Below are 19,083 nucleotides of genomic sequence, written 5' to 3' on the forward strand. Positions count from 1 at the left end.
CCAAATCATATGTAGAAATTTTATTGCACACCTTGTAAAAACTGATGCAAACATCAAAGTTCTGTGCTATAGAAATTGATTCTTTTTTTGATATGTGTAGTTGTAATTTTAATATTGAAATTAAAGGTGATACAGGAAGTAATGTCAATTAATCACAAATCTATAAAACAAGAGCTTGCAAATGTAATTTTTTCCAAAGTAGTAGAGTAACCTCACAAAACTAGTATTCTTCAGAAAACAACAAATACAATGAAATCTTATAAATAATTTCAGGTCTGACAACTTGTTATTTTATTGTATTTTATTGAATAGAATGAATGTTGAAAGGTATCTTGTTTGATATTTAAATTAAAGAGGTACTAAATACAAAATGCAAATACAGTCATTCTTAGTTTCTGATTAAAAAAAGAACCTAACTTGCAACGTGAGAAGTGAAAATTGTTGTGTTTGGTTATGTGTTTGTTTTCTTTTTTCTTGTTACAGAAAACGGTAACAAGTATTTACAATTCATCAGTTTCTGAAAGAGTCAAATGTGACCCTACAGTCCCTTGACTCTATTACCATAGTTTTTTAAAATTTAATTTAAAATAATAGGGATCAGCACATCTGGAGTGCAATGGATAAGCCTCTCCCTGGGAAAACCACCTTCGTGATCATGGTATCTCCCCTGCCAGGTAAGTATACCATAGTTTTATATGTATGAATTAAGGCCATGATTTTGAGACATTTTGTGTACTTACAGCATGGAGACATAAAAGGCCCTGTGGGAAGTTGCAGACAACTAAAATAGTAATAAAGCTACAATTTTCAAGTATCTGATCCTTCATTGGCGTTTTGCAAACATCATTTCTAATCCTCACAAGAAGCCTACAAGATACATTTATTATGTAATTTTGTAGATGAAGAAACTAAGGTTCTTCAGTTTAGATAGCCAATCCAAGGACAAATGCCTAGAAATACTAGAAATGGAATTCTCAAATCCTATGTTGCTTTTTGCTGTATTGCCGCTATTTTAGAAGAGAGAGCAACAACAAAACTGATTCCCCTCTTTGAGGGTTTTAGTATCTGCTGAAGAACCGGCACGAGCACTTATGAATAAAAAAGGAAAAAGGAAAAAGACCTAAGTATATCAAAAACATTACCCAGGTAGCATTTATTTATGTAAATTAGTATTACATTTCAGAATATACCAATTTTCACTCCTTCATAAAACTTTAAAAAAAGAATTTCTGCGGATATGCCTGTTTAGTGTGTTGTTTCAGTTACCTTTCTTTTGAAGATACTGTTTGAACTTTCACCTTTTGATGTCTAGGAAACGCAGCGCTTCATCAGTCTTTAATTTCCTCTCTGACTCATGCAAGTAACTTGTAATTCGTTGCTAAATATAGATATCACGCAAGTGGCTGGGGCTAACTGTGATTCCTACCATTTAAAATAATCATCAGAAAACTTAAGCATGATCTCAGAGTCAAAATTTGTAAATGGTCAGATGGTAAACTTGGGGCTTTTGTACATGCAATGTAATCAGTAGCTTTTCATTTATTAAAAACAATGAACTCTGAGAAATGGTATGGCAAGGGACAAATTATTCATTTTTAAATCATTTTAAAAATAGAGGAAATCACTAAATCAGATATAGTCACAACTACAGGAACTATCATGTTACCAACAATACTACAAAGTTTGGTTGGCTTTGTTCCTTCTTGAATAGATCATAAGTGAGGGTGGAGGAGGGGCTTAGAAATGAACTGAGAAACAGTTTTTGCCATGTTTTAGGGCAGAAGGTCAATTTACACAGAAAAATTTTCAAGTGGGTGTTAAGGAGAGAAATAAGTAAAACAATCCAGTTTAACTTTCCGCATCAAATATAGAGCTGCCATAGCAACCCAGCTAGATGATTTACATTTTGATTAGTAGGAGCAATAGTGGAGGTGGAAAAATGGTCTAAAAAGCATCTTCAGAATTCAACATACAGAATTATCAGTCATATATGTTCATTGATACAAATAAAAGATGTGAGGAAAATTTATCATCCATATTTAATCTAATGTCTGAGAAAAATTAACTTGGCATGAAACACACCTCTACATCCTTTCAAAGTGTAAATCTCCTATATACATTTGAATATTACAGCTTTGTACAATTTCCTAGTCACGTCACCACTAATATCTGTATAATCTTAATAGTGCAGCCTAACCTTCATTTCTAATCTCAATTTGCTGTTTGGTAAATTCCACTAAAAGACTTCAAAATAGAAACTTAAAATGAGAAGGATTGAGTAGGAAGATAGATTTGGGAACATTAGAATGAGGAAGTGAAAAGATGAAAACAGAGAAAATTGAATGGTTGACAGAGTGAAAGCAGAGGTGGTTTGTTTGTAGATACTCCAGTTTTAATGGTATCACCCAGAGATAATTAGTTTAGAGTTTAGAAAAGATACTCTGCGAGGTAGTGTTATTTGATCTCTCAGCAGTAACTGTAGTCAATATAGCAATTGCTGATCTGTCAATCAGCCTTTAGCCAAATCCACATTATCAGTGAAAGATGCAGGGATTAAAGAGAAATGGTAAATGAGTGCCTGTATAGTGACAAGATTTATTGTGAAAATACGAAGTGTTCAGACAAATACAGTGTACTATTCACCAGAAAAGACTTAAAATTAGAGAAAAGAAATGTTGCCACTGATCCATTATACGCAGAAAAACTTTCAAAAGCAGCCATAAATGTAAAATATACCCTGTTTAAATACTGACTTGATCTGACTTCCTATCATATCATTATAATTGGCCAGTGGAGATGCTTCAGATGTTAACTATATTTTCATAATAACAATTAGATTATATCTTCTTCACAACTTGCACCGTAGAAAAGCAACTGAAAGATGCTTTTGTTTATTCCAATGGTTGGCTTTGTATGATTGGGATGAAATTCCCTAAACTTATCACAATATATTATGGTAGTAAACTTGGTATTTCAGTAATTGAATTAAAAATGAACTATTAATACATAAAGGAGGTAATAACTCAATGTCATATTTTAATATCAGTAATAATAATTAATTTTACTCTTAATTATAATCCTTTGTGTCACAATCATGACACTTTCTGTGAATCAACACCAAAGACCCATTTAAAAGGAATTTTCATTCCTGCTCCTTAAGTCATTTGCATTTTAGACTAGCATAGACACACCCCAAGCTGAATGTTTAAAGGGCACAAATTAATATATTGAATGGTATAATAATATGTATAATATATGGAATGAATAAGTAATTAAAACCATAGTGGATGTGTAAATAAGTCAGTGATAGTTTCCAAGATAATTTTTTGTGTTTGTCACCTGTACTAGTACTACCAGTAGCATAGTACAGCCAAAGAAGCCATTATGAGCATGTAAGCCATACATATAGTAAATAAACTATTTCATTCTGACTCTTGCATTTGAATGCAGGACTGGTAAAATACTACCCTTGTCTTTTGTGCAGAGTTGGAGAATCACCTGGTCTACTTACTTTACTTTGAGTTGCAAACTGATTCTATGCCATAAATTATCAGTACATGAATAAAATGTGAATGGTGCAAATTCAACATTTTTATCCATGTGTTTTTTAACTTTGTCCAATATCCCCTTCAACAGATACCATTAAAATTGAAAAATATGACCTCAGGACCAACATCTGGCTACATAGTAGCACCATGAGTAGCCTTAGGTTTCAGTTTGGAGTGGCATTTATTGACAATAAGCTCTATGTCCTCAGAGGAAGGGATGGTTCCAAAACTTTAAATACTGTGGAATATTTTGATCCAGCTGGCAAAATATGGACTGTGATGCCTCCCATCTCAACACCGAGGCATGGCTTAAGTCAGAGCTTAGTGTTACGTAGTTTCTAAAGTATGTGTAGTTGTTAATAGAGCTTTTTAAAAATTAGTTTCTAAAGAATGTATAGTTAGTAGGGATTAAAATAAATTAACAATAAAATTCAGCTTCAAGTTATTCAGATTCAGCCAAACCCTTAGCCAAAATGTTTCCAACATACTGAGAAGTTTAAGCAAATGGTAAAACACTGTCAAACTCTTCTCTTGTTTCAGATGTTGGACTTGTCAATCTTATCTCACTTCTACTGGTATTTTAACAAGGCCTGCTTTAAGAGAGATAAAAACTGTCAAAGGAATACATTGCTGAGGAATATAAAACTACACCAGGAATGTTTTTTCTAAGCTCAGTTTAGAGGAAAGAGCACATGATGATGAAGAGACATTGTGTTTCTAGTTACATGAATCGTGACTCTCACAGAACATCAAATTGATATTTCAGCAAAGGCCTTAGGATGCAGATCCAAGGCAGGGATATTTAGGAAATCGTAGAGCAGCTCTAGGTTATACTTAAGCCAGAAGTTGCCAAGAAATTGAAGAAAGATGTAGTGAAGACCTGCGCAATAGTGAGGAACTTTGATTCTCCTGAATATTTGACAGAGTACATCTTTCTGCATGCTAGACTACTTTGTTTAAAAAGAAGAATAATTACCTTAGTAAGTCAATTAAGAACTGACTTATATACAGCTAAAAAGTGGCAGATCAAGGTCTGGTATTGTTTACCCCAAATTATCTAATACATTGTCCATGTCAAATGATAGACTATATAACTATGTAGCTCAGTTGTGTCAGTGTGATTCCTTGACATAAATTAGAAAACATATCTTGTGAAGAAATAAGAGCAAGTTTTAAAAATCCCACAGATATCACTAAAGAGGTAAGAAAGTTGATGAGGATATACCACTGAGAGACTGACTGAGATGGTGAAGAAGGTGGGGGGGGGAACCAATTATGTGAATTCCCAGAGCAGATAAGCAGCAGTTAGAAAGGGGTTATTCATAGTATATAATGGAACACACTTCTGACTAAACCTCACAAAGCTCTATTTAGTTATCCCATGGGAATAGTTTCTTTTAATCCCTATAATAAAGAGCAGCATTTAAAAAGACCTACCACAGACAGTCCACAATTCTAAAATTTATCCACGTTTCAGTATCATATCTCATCTACCCCTTATATTCAAAACCTAGCCTTAAAATTATGTCAGAAAAAATCAGCTTCCCTTTTCTATGATATCCCTATTAAAGTGTGTCTCACTACCTCATTTGACTTCAGTGTTACAATAGTGATACCCATTCACAATGAAGTAACTATGACATGAAAGTGTTAGGATTAATAGACCATATTTATTTTCATATCAAGATCAGTAAATTATTCATGTGTACACAGGACCATTTAAGAAATAAAAAACAAAGTTCTAGCCCATCAGTCATTTTCAGAATGAAACAGTATCCCTTATCTCTGGTGTACCTTGGTGAGCCCTCATGCTATTTTTATCCTTTAGGTGTAGCCACAGTTGAAGGCCCAATGTATGCTGCTGGTGGTCATGATGGGTCAAGTCACCTAAATACTGTAGAAAGATGGGACCCTGAGGGATGTCAGTAGACTTACATGGCCAGTATGTCAACTCCTAGAAGCAAAGTTGGCATTGTTGCATTAAACAGCAAGTGAGTAAACCTGAACCTGCATGTGCTTTGCTCCTAGGTCATGTGATACACCACTTCCTTGATGTGCTTCATCAGTGAGTAAGCATTTCCAGTGACCAGGACATCCTAGTTATCAATCATAAAAGGCCTTTGTTGGAACCCTCCCTTCACTATGACAGAAAATACTTATCTAAAATGAACATTTAAATTAAATATTCTGCAGTCCCTTGCCGCTCAAGTGTGGTTCTGGGACCAGCAGTATTAGCATTACCTGAGATCTATTTAGATATGCTGGTTTGATATCTTGGTCTGGGTGATGGTTACGTGAGGGTATACACATGTCAAAATTCATCAAATTATACACTAAGATTTGTGCATTTCATTGTATGTGCCTCAGTAAAAATTCATGAAAAAAGAAATGCTGAATCCTAGCCCCACCTTAAATAAACCTCCTGAATCAGAATCAGTATTTGAACAAGATCCTCAAGTGACTTGTGTGTGCAGTAAACTTGAAAAGCACTTTTGTAGGTAAACCAGTTCCAATTTTGCCCTCAAGAAGCTACCACTATTTACATTATGACTTATGTTTTACTTATCAAAACTTTGGCCTCTGTAATATGGAAGTCTTTTTGTTCTTTACTACTCCCTCTCTCTTGAGAGTCCAGGATTTCTGACTCTAGAATTACATCTAGTACCATCTTTCTGAATCTTTCCCTCTTTCTGATCACTTGCCTTTAAGAGAAAGCTAATATATTAAAGTCCTATATTTGTGTATTAGAGGTTGCAAAGAGCCTGAAAGGTTACTTCTTCCAAGTAATTATGTACTTTCTGACAGGGGTCCTTTGGAGACAATGACTAGCATATAGGAAGCACTTGAATGATAAGAATTTCAGACAGCAGGGTATATCAGTGGCAGGAGATAGGCTTCTGTGTCCATATTTACTATGTATAAAGCCAGTACTTTGTCATATAAATGGTCTCAGTAGAAATTTCAACACAGATGTTTTTTAGCACCTGTGTATGAAGTGGGAAATGTGTATAGTTAAGAGAAAATCCGGGCTTACCATGTCTTAGAGCTTAAAAGACTCCTAACTGTCATTATCTCTGGTCTGGCCTGAATGATATCAGGAGACTCAGTGACCATCTCCTAACTATTGCAGAATAGACTGAAAGCATTGAATTTGACTAATTTTTTTGTTTTGCTGTCTCACAAAACAAATGGGCTCATAACTGAGCATGAAGTGTAGTTACAGACATATGGCTTAGTAAATGTTTATCTTCTTTATTGATGCAGGATTCAATTTAAGTTAGATTTAAAATACTGCTCATCAAAATAATTGGCATTGTAAAGTTTATCAGAGAAATGTCATTGACAATGTATCTCCCTAGGAAAAATTCCAGTTTCTTGGTTCTACCCTATTTCCTTAGGTGTTTAAGTTACTGTTTTGTTAGTGACTATTTTTTATATTAAATAAAGCGGTTCATAAAGATGATAGGGATTCCAGTGCTAGGCAGTTGAATCTAGCTAAAATTATAAGGTTGCTAAAGTTGGCCTTTGGCAACACCTACCTTTTTATTTTTAATTTCCACCTTTATTAAACCATAATTGACAAATACTGCCAATGCTTTTGATATCTCCCTTTTTTCTCTGTATTTCATTTCCCACAAAATCATTAATCTACCATATCAAATTAACTTTCACAAAAATGATAAAGGAGAGAGGCTTGGATTAAGGTAGACCTTACCAAGTGCCTTCAAATAAATATCCATTCACAGAATCAGACCATCAGCTACAAAATACTACCAAGAATAATATATATTCAGAAACTTTAAATGCTTTGTGCAAGGTTCTTTCACTTTCATTCTATGCACAAATTGGAAATACAATCTCTCTCCCTCTCCGTATGTGTATGCACATACACACACTTGTGTCTTTTTTCTAGGATATATGCTAGTGGTGGACGTGATGGACGTCCCTGCCTCAAATCAATGGAATACTTTGACCCACACACTAAGAAATGGAGTCTGTGTGCTTCAATGTCTAAAAGACGTGGATGTGTGTGAGTTGCAACATACAATGGATTCTTATATGTTGTTGTGGGTCACGATGCCTCTGCTTCTAACCAATGCACAATCCTTTCTAGCCATGTGGAATGGTAAAATGTTTCTATTTACTTATGCATGCATTTATTTGTTGATTTTCTTTTTTTCAAAATGAGAAATACTTTTAGGCTACCAGAAAGATGTTTAGGCTTCTAAATAAGTGTTAATCCTTTCAGGGGATTAATACTTTGTAAAATTGCACACATTCCTAGGCTCAAAGTACTTTGAAGAAATCCTCCTTAAGCATTTCAGATCCATCACTAAGAAATATATTAAAAGAATATGCTGTTTTGTTTGATAGTCAACTGCTAAAATAATAAGACAGAAGGGATGTAATAATGAAGAAATTTTATACCCAGCTGTATCACTCAACCCATCCATCAGCTCAAATAAAAATATCTTTATTCCAAAAATCAAATCAATCTTCAAAAGATGAAGACTTACCACCACAAAATATACAAGAAGAATTCCCAAAGAGAGATATTATGTTCTGAACAAATACTCTATTGTGTTAAGTATTTCATTTTCCAAGGGTAACCTTTTTAATGAGAAACACTTATTTGCATGAATAAAGTGTGACATGTTTAAAACAAGTCAATCCTATGACTTTGCAATTATACCATTCATACTCCTTTTCAAGATGGAAAAAAATATGCAAATACAATAGTTAAATAATATTAACTAAGACCAAATGAGAAATTTACAGTCAGTAAGGTTATCAAAATTCAGAAGACAGATCAGTGCGGGATGGTGTCCTCAAGGGAAATTCATGCAAGGGGTAAAATTTGTAATTTGTATGTATACAAACAAATGGAGGGAATTTCAGGGAGAGGAAAAAGCACAATCAAAACTGTGGAAATAAAGGAGAAAGCTTTGTAGATACGATCAGAGATTTTAGGTTGGAATGTTGTTTGGAACTTCAAGTAGGACAAACCTAGAGAGACCCACACTGAGACAGTCTAAGTAAACTGTTGAACATCAAAAACAAAGAGACAGTCTTGAAAACAGCACGAGAAAAACAATTTATGACTTAGAAAAAGAGGAGTTGGCGCACTATAAAGAAAACCAACTGATAGAGCCTGGAGAAAAGCCAGTTCTTAAGAACACTAAGAGATAAGTCTTTTCAAATAATTAATTGCACCACTCAAGGGAAGTCTAAGTTCCAACCCCAGGAATACTATTTATAAGTATGTGAACTTGATCCTATTACTTTATAACTCTAAACACTAGTTTCTTCATGTGAAAAATGGGAATAATTATAGTATCAACCTCCTTGGGTACAAGATAGTCAATGTTAGTGTACTTAGTACATTTCCTGGTACCCATTAAGTACTGAATAGAAGTTAGTTTATGATACTGTTTTTGTCTCTTATTTTTGTAAACAGTATTATTCTTACTACTATCATTATCTCCTTATTAGCATTTTCCTTCAAAAAACTTTGAGAAAATAGCTAGTGCTAAAGTATAATTTTCAGAAAATTATGACTTTCATACAAAATTTTCCATAAAATTTACACGTGTCAAGGATTTTATGGGATTAATTAGTGAATCAAGCCCATAAGATGCTAAAACCAGTACAGTCTTTGAAGAAAAGGTATACAGATAATTTAGGAGTGCTGAAAAAAATTGTTAATAGATGCAAAAGTTGTTAATGTTTTGTAGAGAGTAAAATGTAATCTTTGAGTATCATCATATCTACATGGTGGAGATTAATTCTGTGTCAGACAAAATTCATTTGTATTGTTACATACAAGAATCACAAGAAAACTCAGTTTTCTACAAGTTAACCTCTACATATAGAGTTGTAAAATAGCTTTGTCAATAGAAAGTCAATCAAAGGTGCATATTCTGTGGAATCACATAACCTCATTTTCATGTCTTAGACTATTTTCCTTTTCTTTTTCCTTTTTTTTAATTAAGGTATCTTTGATACACAATCTTCTGAAGGTTTCACATGAGCAACCGTGTGGTTTCAACATTTACCCATATTATCAAGTCTCACAAACACCCCATTGTAATCACTGTTAGACAATTTTTCTAAGACTATTTTTTACTAAAAAATTGTTGGCCTACAAAGTACCTTGGGAGTTTCATCCAGTTATTAAGATAATCATATAAATTAAAGGTTTCTAAATCTATCACATTAACTTATGTTGGTTGGCTCAGGGATTACTATTTCTGTAATGTTGATGACAAAATCGAGGCAAAGAAGTCAAGTCAATTATCCTAGTTATTCTTTTAAGTGTAAGAAAAACTCCAGGACTGATTCCCTTTGCTACAGCCTCCATTTTATTTCCACTGGAATACAGAAACTTCTATCCAAAGTAAGGAGAGACAGAAAGGCAAAAAAACAAAAACAAAAAGGGAGAGGCATAATGCTATTTTAATTTGAAAGTGATATAGTGGCTAATTATTTTTAAATAACTGCTTCTGTGTGTCTTTACAGATGGTAACCATATTGCCAGTTTTTTCCTCAAAATATTCACTATTTCCCAAAATAATTTTGTTAACTAACCAAACAGTATCCAGATAATATTAACAGCCAGATTATTTTTTGCATTATTATGCACATGTATAAAAGTCTCGGGTTTGGGTGCAAGACGTTAAGGAAATCCTATGAGCTCTGGTTCACCATTCATACATGTGTGTACTCTGTTAGCTGAGTGAAGCATCAATTAATAGCAATTGTGCTGAAGATTCAGCTTAGCTAAATCATGCAGTTATGAGATTTTTTTTTCTGAGTTTTATTTATTTATTTATTTCTGTTTTTTTTTTTTTTTTTTGAGAGGGCATCTCTCATACTTATTGATCAAGTGGTTGTTAACAACAATAAAATTCTGTATGGGGGACTCAATGCTCAATGCACAATCATTAAACCACCCCAAGCCTAATTCTCATCAGTCTCCAATCTTCTAAAGCATAATGAACAAGTTCTTACATGGTGAACAAATTCCTACATAGTGAATAAGTTCTTACATGGTGAACAGTACAAGGGCAGTCATCACAGAAACTTTCGGTTTTGATCACGCATTATGAACTATAAACAATCAAGTCAAATATGAATATTCATTTGATTTTATACTTGATTTATATGTGAATCCCACATTTCTCCCTCATTATTATTATTATTTTTCTTTTTAATAAAATGCTGAAGTGGTAGGTAGATGCAAGGTAAAGGTAGAAAACATAGTTTAGTGTTGTAAGAGAGCAATTGTAGATGATCAGGTGTGTGTATGTAGACTAAGTGTTAATCCAAGCTAGACAAGGGCAACAAAACATCCACGGATGCAGACGATTTCTCTCAAAACAGGGGGGGTGAGGTTCTAAGCCTCACCTCTGTTGATCCCCAATTTCTCACCTGATTGCCCCCCTGCGACTGTGCCTGTCTTAGGTTGTTCCTCCCTTGAGGAATCTTGCCCGTCTCTGGCTAACCAGTCATCTTCCAGGGCCATACAGGGAAATGTAAAGTTGGTAAGTGGGAGAGAAGCCTTATTGTTTGAAAAGGTAAGCTTTTTACTTCTTTGCAGATTTATGCCCTGTGGCTTCTATGCCCAGCATTTGTCTTGAGATATCTTTACCACTTGGAAGAGTTATGATACTTGGTAAATTCGATATGAGGCACAAATTCTATTTAAGGGTTGTAATTAGGAAGGAAGAAGGAAAGCTATAGAAGTAACAGACAGAAGAAAACATGTGAAGATTGATTATTTCTTTGACATACCTTTTTGTAGAGTAACTTAAGCATCTATAGGTTTTAAACTACTAATTAAATTGCACACACACATTAATATAATAGGAATACAGTTACATAACCAAAGCAGACCTATAATTACAAGCCATCTCCAGTGAAACCAAGAAAACCAGTTAGGCACCCTAGGCATTTGTGAAAATTTATCTATGATATGATGGATATTGTCCAACTGAACTTGAACAGTCTGAGAGAAATCAGACAAATTAAAACAACCCATTCCTGGGAACTGTTCACATCCCATATGTTCTTCTAACAGTAGATAGTCTGTAGTTGTAAGATTTTGGAGCGCTACAACTTGTACTTCTCCTAATTCTTGGTTGAGTTCCAACAGTATAGATCCAGTCAAATTTGTTGTTTTACTGTATGCACAGGCCAGCTTAGATATCTCCTTCTTCATTCCCATGGCAAGTCCAGGAACTGGTGGGATGAATGCAGCTACAACTGTAGCAGTGCCTAGATTTTTTTGAGGTTTTTTGATTATCATCTTCTGGTATGACTCTTCCAGAGAGTGCTGATGTTGGAAGTTCTTCTTCACATCGTATCTTAGTTCATTTTCTGGGTAGCCAAATTAGGCTTTGATCCTCTGTACAAACACAAACAGACCCTTTGCCCACACTTTGATATGCCCTTTATACCATTGTATAGAACTCATTGGAGGTCACCACACAGGAACTGCTTTTTTTTTCTTTTTCTTTGAAGAGAAAGGAATATTATCAGAAAAATGAACCTCCATAGCTGATCATCTGACACCCTTTAAGTGATCAAAATTAAGGATATTTAAAGCATGCATTAATTCTTGATTTATAGTTAGTTTTATCCTATCAGGGAGTAATCCCCCTTTACTTTCTTTATTTTTTTGTTATAATTAATCTACACTTACATGAAGAACACTATGTCTACTAGGCTCTCCCCTATACCAGGTCCCCCCACAAAACCCCCTACAGTCACCGTCCATCAGCATAGCAAAATGCCACAGAATCACCACTTGTCTTCTCTGTGCAGTACAGCCCTCCCCTTTCTTCCCCCCCATTATGCATGCTAATCTTAATACCCTCCCTCTTCTCCCCCCCTCATCCCTCCCTACCCACCCATCCTCCCAAGGTCCTTTCCCTTTGGTACCTGTTAGTCCATTCTTGAGTTCTGTGATTCCGCTGCTGTTTTGTTCGTTCACATTTTCCTTTGTTCTTATACTCAACAGATGAGTGAAATCATTTGGTATTTCTCTTTCTCCACTTGGCTTATTTCACTGAGCATAATACCTTCCAGGTCCATCCATGTTGCTGCAAATGGTAGGATTTGCCCTCTTCTTATGGCTGAGTAGTATTCCATTGTGTATATGTACCACATCTTCCTTATCCTTTCATCTACTGGTAGACATTTAGGTTGTTTTCAATTCTTGGCTATTGTAAATAGTGCTGCGATAAACATAGGGGTGCATCTGTCTTTTTCAAACTTGATTGCTGCGTTCCTACGGTAAATTCCCAGGAGTGGAATTCCTGGGTCAAATGGTAGGTCTGTTTTGAGCATATTGTGCTTTCCACAATAGTTGCACTAATTTACATTCCCACCAGCAGTGTAGGAGGGTTCCCCTTTCTCCACAGCATTGCTAACATTTATTGTGTCTTTTGGATGGTAGCCATCTGTACTGTTGTGAGGTGATACCTCATTGTAGTTTTAATTTGCATTTCTCTGATAATTAGCGATGTGGAGCGTCCTTTCATGTGTTTGTTGGCCATCTGTATTTCTTTTTTGGAGAACTGTCTGTTCAGTTCCTCCACACATCCTTGAATTGGATTATTTGTTTTTTGTTTGTTGAGGCGTGTGATCTCTTTATATATTTTGGACGTCAAGCCTTTATCGGATCTGTCATTTACAAATATATTCTCCCATACTATAGGGCTCCTTTTTGTTCTATTGATGGTGTCTTTTGCTGTACAGAAGCTCCTCAGCTTAACATAGTCCCACTTATTCACCTTTGCTGTTGTTCTCCTTGCTCGGGGAGATATGTTCAAGAAGAGGTCACTCATGTTAATGTCTAAGAGGTTTTTGCCTATGTTTCTTCCCAAGAGTTTAATGCTTTCATGACTTACATTCAGGTCTTTGATCCATTTTGAATCATGTATATGGGGTTAGACAATGGTCCAGTTTCACTCTCCTACATGTAGCTGTCCAGTTTTGCCAGCACCATCTGTTGAAGAGACTGTTATTTCGACATTGTATGTCCATGGCTCCTTTATCAAATATTAATTGACCATATTTGTTTGGGTTAATATCTGGAGTCTCTAGTCTGTTCCACTGGTCTGTGGCACTGTTCTTGTGCCAGTACCAAATTGTCTTGATTACTATGACTTTATAGTAGAGCTTGAAGTTGGGGAGTGAGATCCCCCTTACTTTATTCTTCTTTCTCAGGATTGCTTTGGCTATTCGGGGTCTTTGGTGTTTCCATATGAATTTTTGAATTATTTGTTCCAGTTCATTGAAGAATGTTGCTGGTAATTTGATAGGGATTGCATCAAATCTGTATACTGCTTTGGCCAGGATGGCCATTTTAACGATATTGTTTCTTCCTAGCCACGAGCATCAGATGAGTTTCCATTTGTTAGTGTCCCCTTTAATTTCTCTTAAGAGTGTCGTGTAGTTTTCAGAGTATAGGTCATTCACTTCTTTGGTTAGATTTATTCCTAGGTATTTTATTCTTTTTGATGCAATTGTGAATGGAATTGTTTTCCTGATTTCTCTTTCTATTGGTTCATTGTTAGTGTATATGAAAGCTACAGATTTCTGTGTGTTAATTTTTTGTCATGCAACTTTGCTGTATTCCTATATCAGTTCTGGTAGTTTTGGGGTGGAGTCTTGAAGGTTTTTTATGTACAATATCATGTCATCTGCAAATAGTGACAGTTTAACTTCTTTACCAATCTGAATTACTAGTATTTCTTTGTTTTCTCTAATTGCCATGGCTAGGACCTCCTGTACTATGTTGAATAACACTGGGGAGAGTTGGCATCCCTGACTAGTTCCTGATCTCAGAGGGAAAGATTTCAGCTTCTTGCTGTTCAGTATAATGTTGGCTGTGGGTTTATCATATATGGCCTTTATTATGTTGAGGTACTTGCCCTCTATTCCCATTTTGCTGAGAGTTTTTATCATGAATGGATGTTGAATTTTGTCAGATCCTTTTTCAGCATCTATGGAGATGATCATGTGGTTTTTGTCTTTCTTTTTGTTGATGTGGTGGATGATGTTGATGGATTTTTGAATGTTGTACCATACTTGCATCCCTGGGATGAGTCCCACTTGGTCATGGTGTACGATCCTTTTGATGTACTTTTTAATTTGGTTTGCTAATATTTGTAGAGTATTTTTGCATCTACATTCATCAGGGATATTGGTATGTATTTTTCTTTTTTGGTGTGGTCTTTGCCTGGTTTTGGTATTAGGGTGATGTTAGCTTCATAGAATGAGTTTGGGAGTATTCCCTCCTCTTCTATTTTTTGGAAAACTTTAAGGAGTATGGGTATTATGTCTTCCCTGTATGTCTGATAAAATTCCAAGGTAAATTCATCTGGCCCGGAGGTTTTGTTCTAGGGTAGTTTTTTATTACCACTTCAATTTCGTTGCTGGCAATTGGTCTGTTTAGATTTTCTGTTTCTTTCTGGGTCAGTCTTGGAAGGTTGTATTTTTCTAAGAAGTTGTCCATTTCTCCTAGGTTTCCCAGCTTGTTAGCATATATGTTTTCATAGTACTCTCTAATAATTCTTTGTATTTCTGTGGGGTCCGTCGTGATTTTTCCTTTCTCATTTCTGATTCTCTTGATTTGTGTTGACTCTCTTTTCCTCTTCTTAAGTCAGGCTAGAGGCTTATCTCCATTGTTTATTTTACTGAAATAATCAGCTCTTGATTTCATTGATTTTTGCTATTGTTTTATTCTTTTCAATTTTATTTATTTCTTCTCTGACCTTTATTATGTCCATCCTTCTGCTGACCTTAGGACTCATTTGTTCTTCTTTTCCCAATTTCGATAATTGTGACATTAGACCATTCATTTGGGATTGTTCTTTCTTCTTTAAATATGCATGTATTGCTATATACTTTTCTCTTATGACTGCTTTTGCTGTATCCCGCAGTAGTTGGGGCTTTTTGTTGTTGTTGTCATTTGTTTCCATAAATTGCTGGATCTCCATTTTGATTTGGTCATTGATCCATTGATTATTTAGGATTGTGTTTTTAAGCCTCCATGTGTTTGTGAGCCTTTTTGCTTTCTTTGTGCAGTTTATTTCTAGTTTCATGCCTTTCTTCTCTGAAAAGTTGGTTGGTAGTATTTCAGTCTTTTGGAATTTACTGAGGCTCTTTTTGTGGCCTAGTATGTCGTCTATTCTGGAGAATATTCCATGTGCACTTGAGAAGAATGTGTATCCTGTTGCTTTTGGATGTAGAGTTCTGTAGATGTCTATTAGGTACATCTGTTCTAGTGTGCTGTTCAGTGCCTCTGTGTCCTTACTTATTTTCTGTCTGGTGGGTCTGTCCTTTGGAGTGCGTGGTGTGTTGAAGTCTCCCAGAATGAATGCATTGCATTCTATTTCCTCCTTTAGATCTGTTAGTATTTCTTTCATATATGTTGGTGCTCCTGTATTGGGTGCATATATATTTATAATGGTTACATCCTTTTATTGGACAGAGCCCTTTATCATTATGTAATGCCTTCTTTATCTGCTCTTACTTTCTTTATTTTGAAGTCTGTTTTGTCTGATAGTAGTATTGCAACACCTGCTTTTTTCTCTCTGTTGTTTGCGTAAAATGACTTTTTCCATCCCTTGACTTTAAGTCTGTGCATGTCTTTGGGTTTGAGGTGAGTCTCTTGTAAGCAGAATATGGATGGATCTTGCTTTTTTATCCATTCTATTACTCTGTGTCTTTTGATTGGTGCATTCAGTCCATTTAAATTTAGGGTGGTTATTGAAAGGTATGTACTTATTTCCATTGCAGGCTTTAAGTTTGTGGTTATGAAAGGTCCAGGGTTAGCTTCTTTACTATCTTACTGTCTAACTTAACTCGCTTGTTGAGCTATTATAAACATGGTATGATGATTCTTTATTTCTCTCCCTTCTTATTCCTCCTCCTCCATTCTTCATATGTTGGGTGTTTTGTTCTGTGCTCTTTATAGGCATGCTCCCATCTTGAGCAGTCCCTGTAAGATGCCCTATAGAGGTGGTTTGTGGGAGGCAAATTCCCTCAACTTTTGCGTGTCTGGGAATTGTTTAATCCCTCCTTCATATTTAAATTATAATCGTGGTGGATACAGTAGTCTTTGTTCGAGGCCCTTCTGTTATATTGCATTAATTATATCATGCCATTCTCTTCTGGTCTGTAGGGTTTCTGTTGAGAAGTCTCATAATAGCCTGATGGGTTTTCCTTTGTAGGTGACCTTTTTTTTCTCTCTGTCTGCCTTTAATACTTTGTCCTTGTCTTTGAACTTTTCCTTTTTAATTATTATGTGTCTTGGTGTTGCCCTCCTTGGATCCCTTGTCATGGGAGTTCTGTGTACCTCTGTCATCTTAGATCCCATTTCCTCTCCTAGTTTGGGGAAGTTTTCAGCAATTATTTCTTCATAGACACTTTCTATCCCTTTTTCTCTCTCTTCTTCTTCTGGTACCCCTATAATGTGGATATTGTTCTGTTTCGATTGGTCACTCAGCTCTCTTAGAATTCTTTCATTCCTGGAGATCCTTTTATCTCTCTGTCTGCATCAGCTTCTCTGCATTCCTCTTCTCTGTTATCTAGTGCATTAATGGTCTCTTTCATATCGTCCATTGTGTTTTGAAGTCCTTCCAGAGCTTGTTTTATTTCTGTATTCTCTTTCCTTAGTTTTTGCATATTTCTCTGCAAGTCCATCAGCATGGTTGTGACTTTTATTTTGAATTCTTTTCTGAAAGACTGGTTAAATCTATCTCCCCAGGTTCCTTCTCAGGGGAAGATGTAGCAGGTGCGAAAGCTCTCTGGGTTAGTCTTGCCTGGATCAAATTTTTTTTCTTTTTCATGTTGATATTTGCTATTGACTGTCAGCTGGGAGAACCAAACTTTCCACTTTCTACTCGCCTTTCTTTACTGGGAGAACTGCGACCCCTAGTGGCTTGTGTTGGGCAATTGCATGTAGACTGAGTCTTTGTGTCTTGCCCAGCCGGTATGGAGGAAGCTCCCTTGCTGAGGGTGTGCCCAGCCTCAGGCTACTCCTCTGCAATGACCGGGCCCCAGAGGGGTAATGGACGGGGGGCTGTTTGGCTCTTTACCTCCGTGAGGAGTCTCAGAGCTGTTGCCCAGGGGGTTAGTGTGCCCAGATTTCCCTGGAATTTCCAGCTTCTGGACTGTGACCTTGGTTGTTTCCACCCAGCTGTTGCATCCCCATCCCTTTAAGACTTTCAGAAAGCACTTGCTTTTCTTTGTCACAGGGCCATCAGCTTCGGGACCCACTCAGAGGTCTTGCTGCCCTGTTTCCCTAGTTTCCAGCCCTCCATGCATGCTCTGTGTCTGCACTCTGGTGTGGATGGCTAGGCCTGGGTGTTTAGCAGTCCTGGGCTCCCTCTTCCTCCCCGCTCTGACTCCTCTCCTCCCGCTGGGAGCTGGGGTGAGGGGAGCTCGGGTCCTGCCGAGCTGGGGCTTTTATCTTACCCCTTTCACCAGGTGCTGGGCTCTCGCATGTGTGGATGTAGTCTGGCTGTTGTACTGTGTCTTCTGGTCTCTCTTTTAGGATTAGTTGTATTAGTTGTATTTTCAAAAATACATATGTTTTTGGGAGGAGATTCCCACTGTCCTACTCACACCGCCATCTTGGCTCCACCTAATCTGGGTTTTATTTTAATATCAGAACTCATGGTGATAAGCTTTGTGACACTCAAAGGTATGTTCTGGATGTTGAGGTTATGTTAATTATTGCTGATTTTCAGATATTATTAAAAATATTCCTGAACGTGTATGGCCAAGGTCAAATGGAAAGCTAGGATCAGATAATTTATAATATGATTAAAGATATAAAAACAGAAATAAGAGAGATATTAGAATTATAAGGAAATTAGTAGAAAATAATTCATGAAAATCTCTTTCACAAAATAAAACTTTTTCATTAGGTTTTTCAAATAGGCCAATATAAGATCAGGGAGCATTTCCAAGTATAATTATATGAGTTTTCTTTTAGTCACTCCTTTTAGATTTTAGTATTGCATATTTTTTAAATAGGCTTCAAATTTTAGGAAATAATTCCTGGAGAAGTGTTTAATTAATATTTCTTACCCAACTGCCTTTTATTTGCTTACAGAGGAGGCTTGGGGATAAAGAGTTAAGTTCAGATAAAAATAAATGGAAAATAATCCTTGGCTCCTATGAAGATAAATAGGAACTCCCAGAAGGAAAACAGATAGAATAAGACTATAATCATTTTAACTACAAATTGTATGGAAATCAGGATGCTGCATTACATAAAGCAAAAAGGAAATTATATTCACATTTACTTAAAATGTGAGCTATTGTATAAACAGGATCGTGTATAACTTTGGTAAATAATGAATAAGATAAGAGAAACACAAAAGCCGTCCAATCAGTACACTAAGTGAGAGAGGGGGCATTTTTCATAGAATGTTAAGATGCTAATATGTGTGATTTGCTCATAGAGAATCTGCGTACTGATCAAAGAAATGCATAGTATGTTGGAAAGGAACTA

At 35.9% G+C, this 19,083-nt stretch overlaps 1 protein-coding gene and 1 non-coding gene across 2 annotated transcripts in view; one reads left to right on the forward strand and one right to left on the reverse strand.

Moving 5' to 3' along the window:
* Positions 1-19,083, forward strand: part of KLHL4 (kelch like family member 4) — a 73,537-nt gene that overhangs the window by 39,899 nt on the left and 14,555 nt on the right. Inside the window, 3 exon segments of the mRNA XM_073227510.1 lie at positions 3,637-3,861; positions 5,377-5,539; positions 7,462-7,674. Coding sequence (XP_073083611.1) covers positions 3,637-3,861; positions 5,377-5,539; positions 7,462-7,674 — 601 coding nt within the window.
* On the reverse strand, positions 522-682 carry LOC118969869 (U1 spliceosomal RNA). Its single transcript, XR_005057697.1, has one exon. It is a non-coding gene; the product is annotated as a U1 spliceosomal RNA (small nuclear RNA).

Source organism: Manis javanica, chromosome X (assembly GCF_040802235.1).
Source record: "Manis javanica isolate MJ-LG chromosome X, MJ_LKY, whole genome shotgun sequence".
Lineage (NCBI taxonomy): Eukaryota > Metazoa > Chordata > Mammalia > Pholidota > Manidae > Manis > Manis javanica.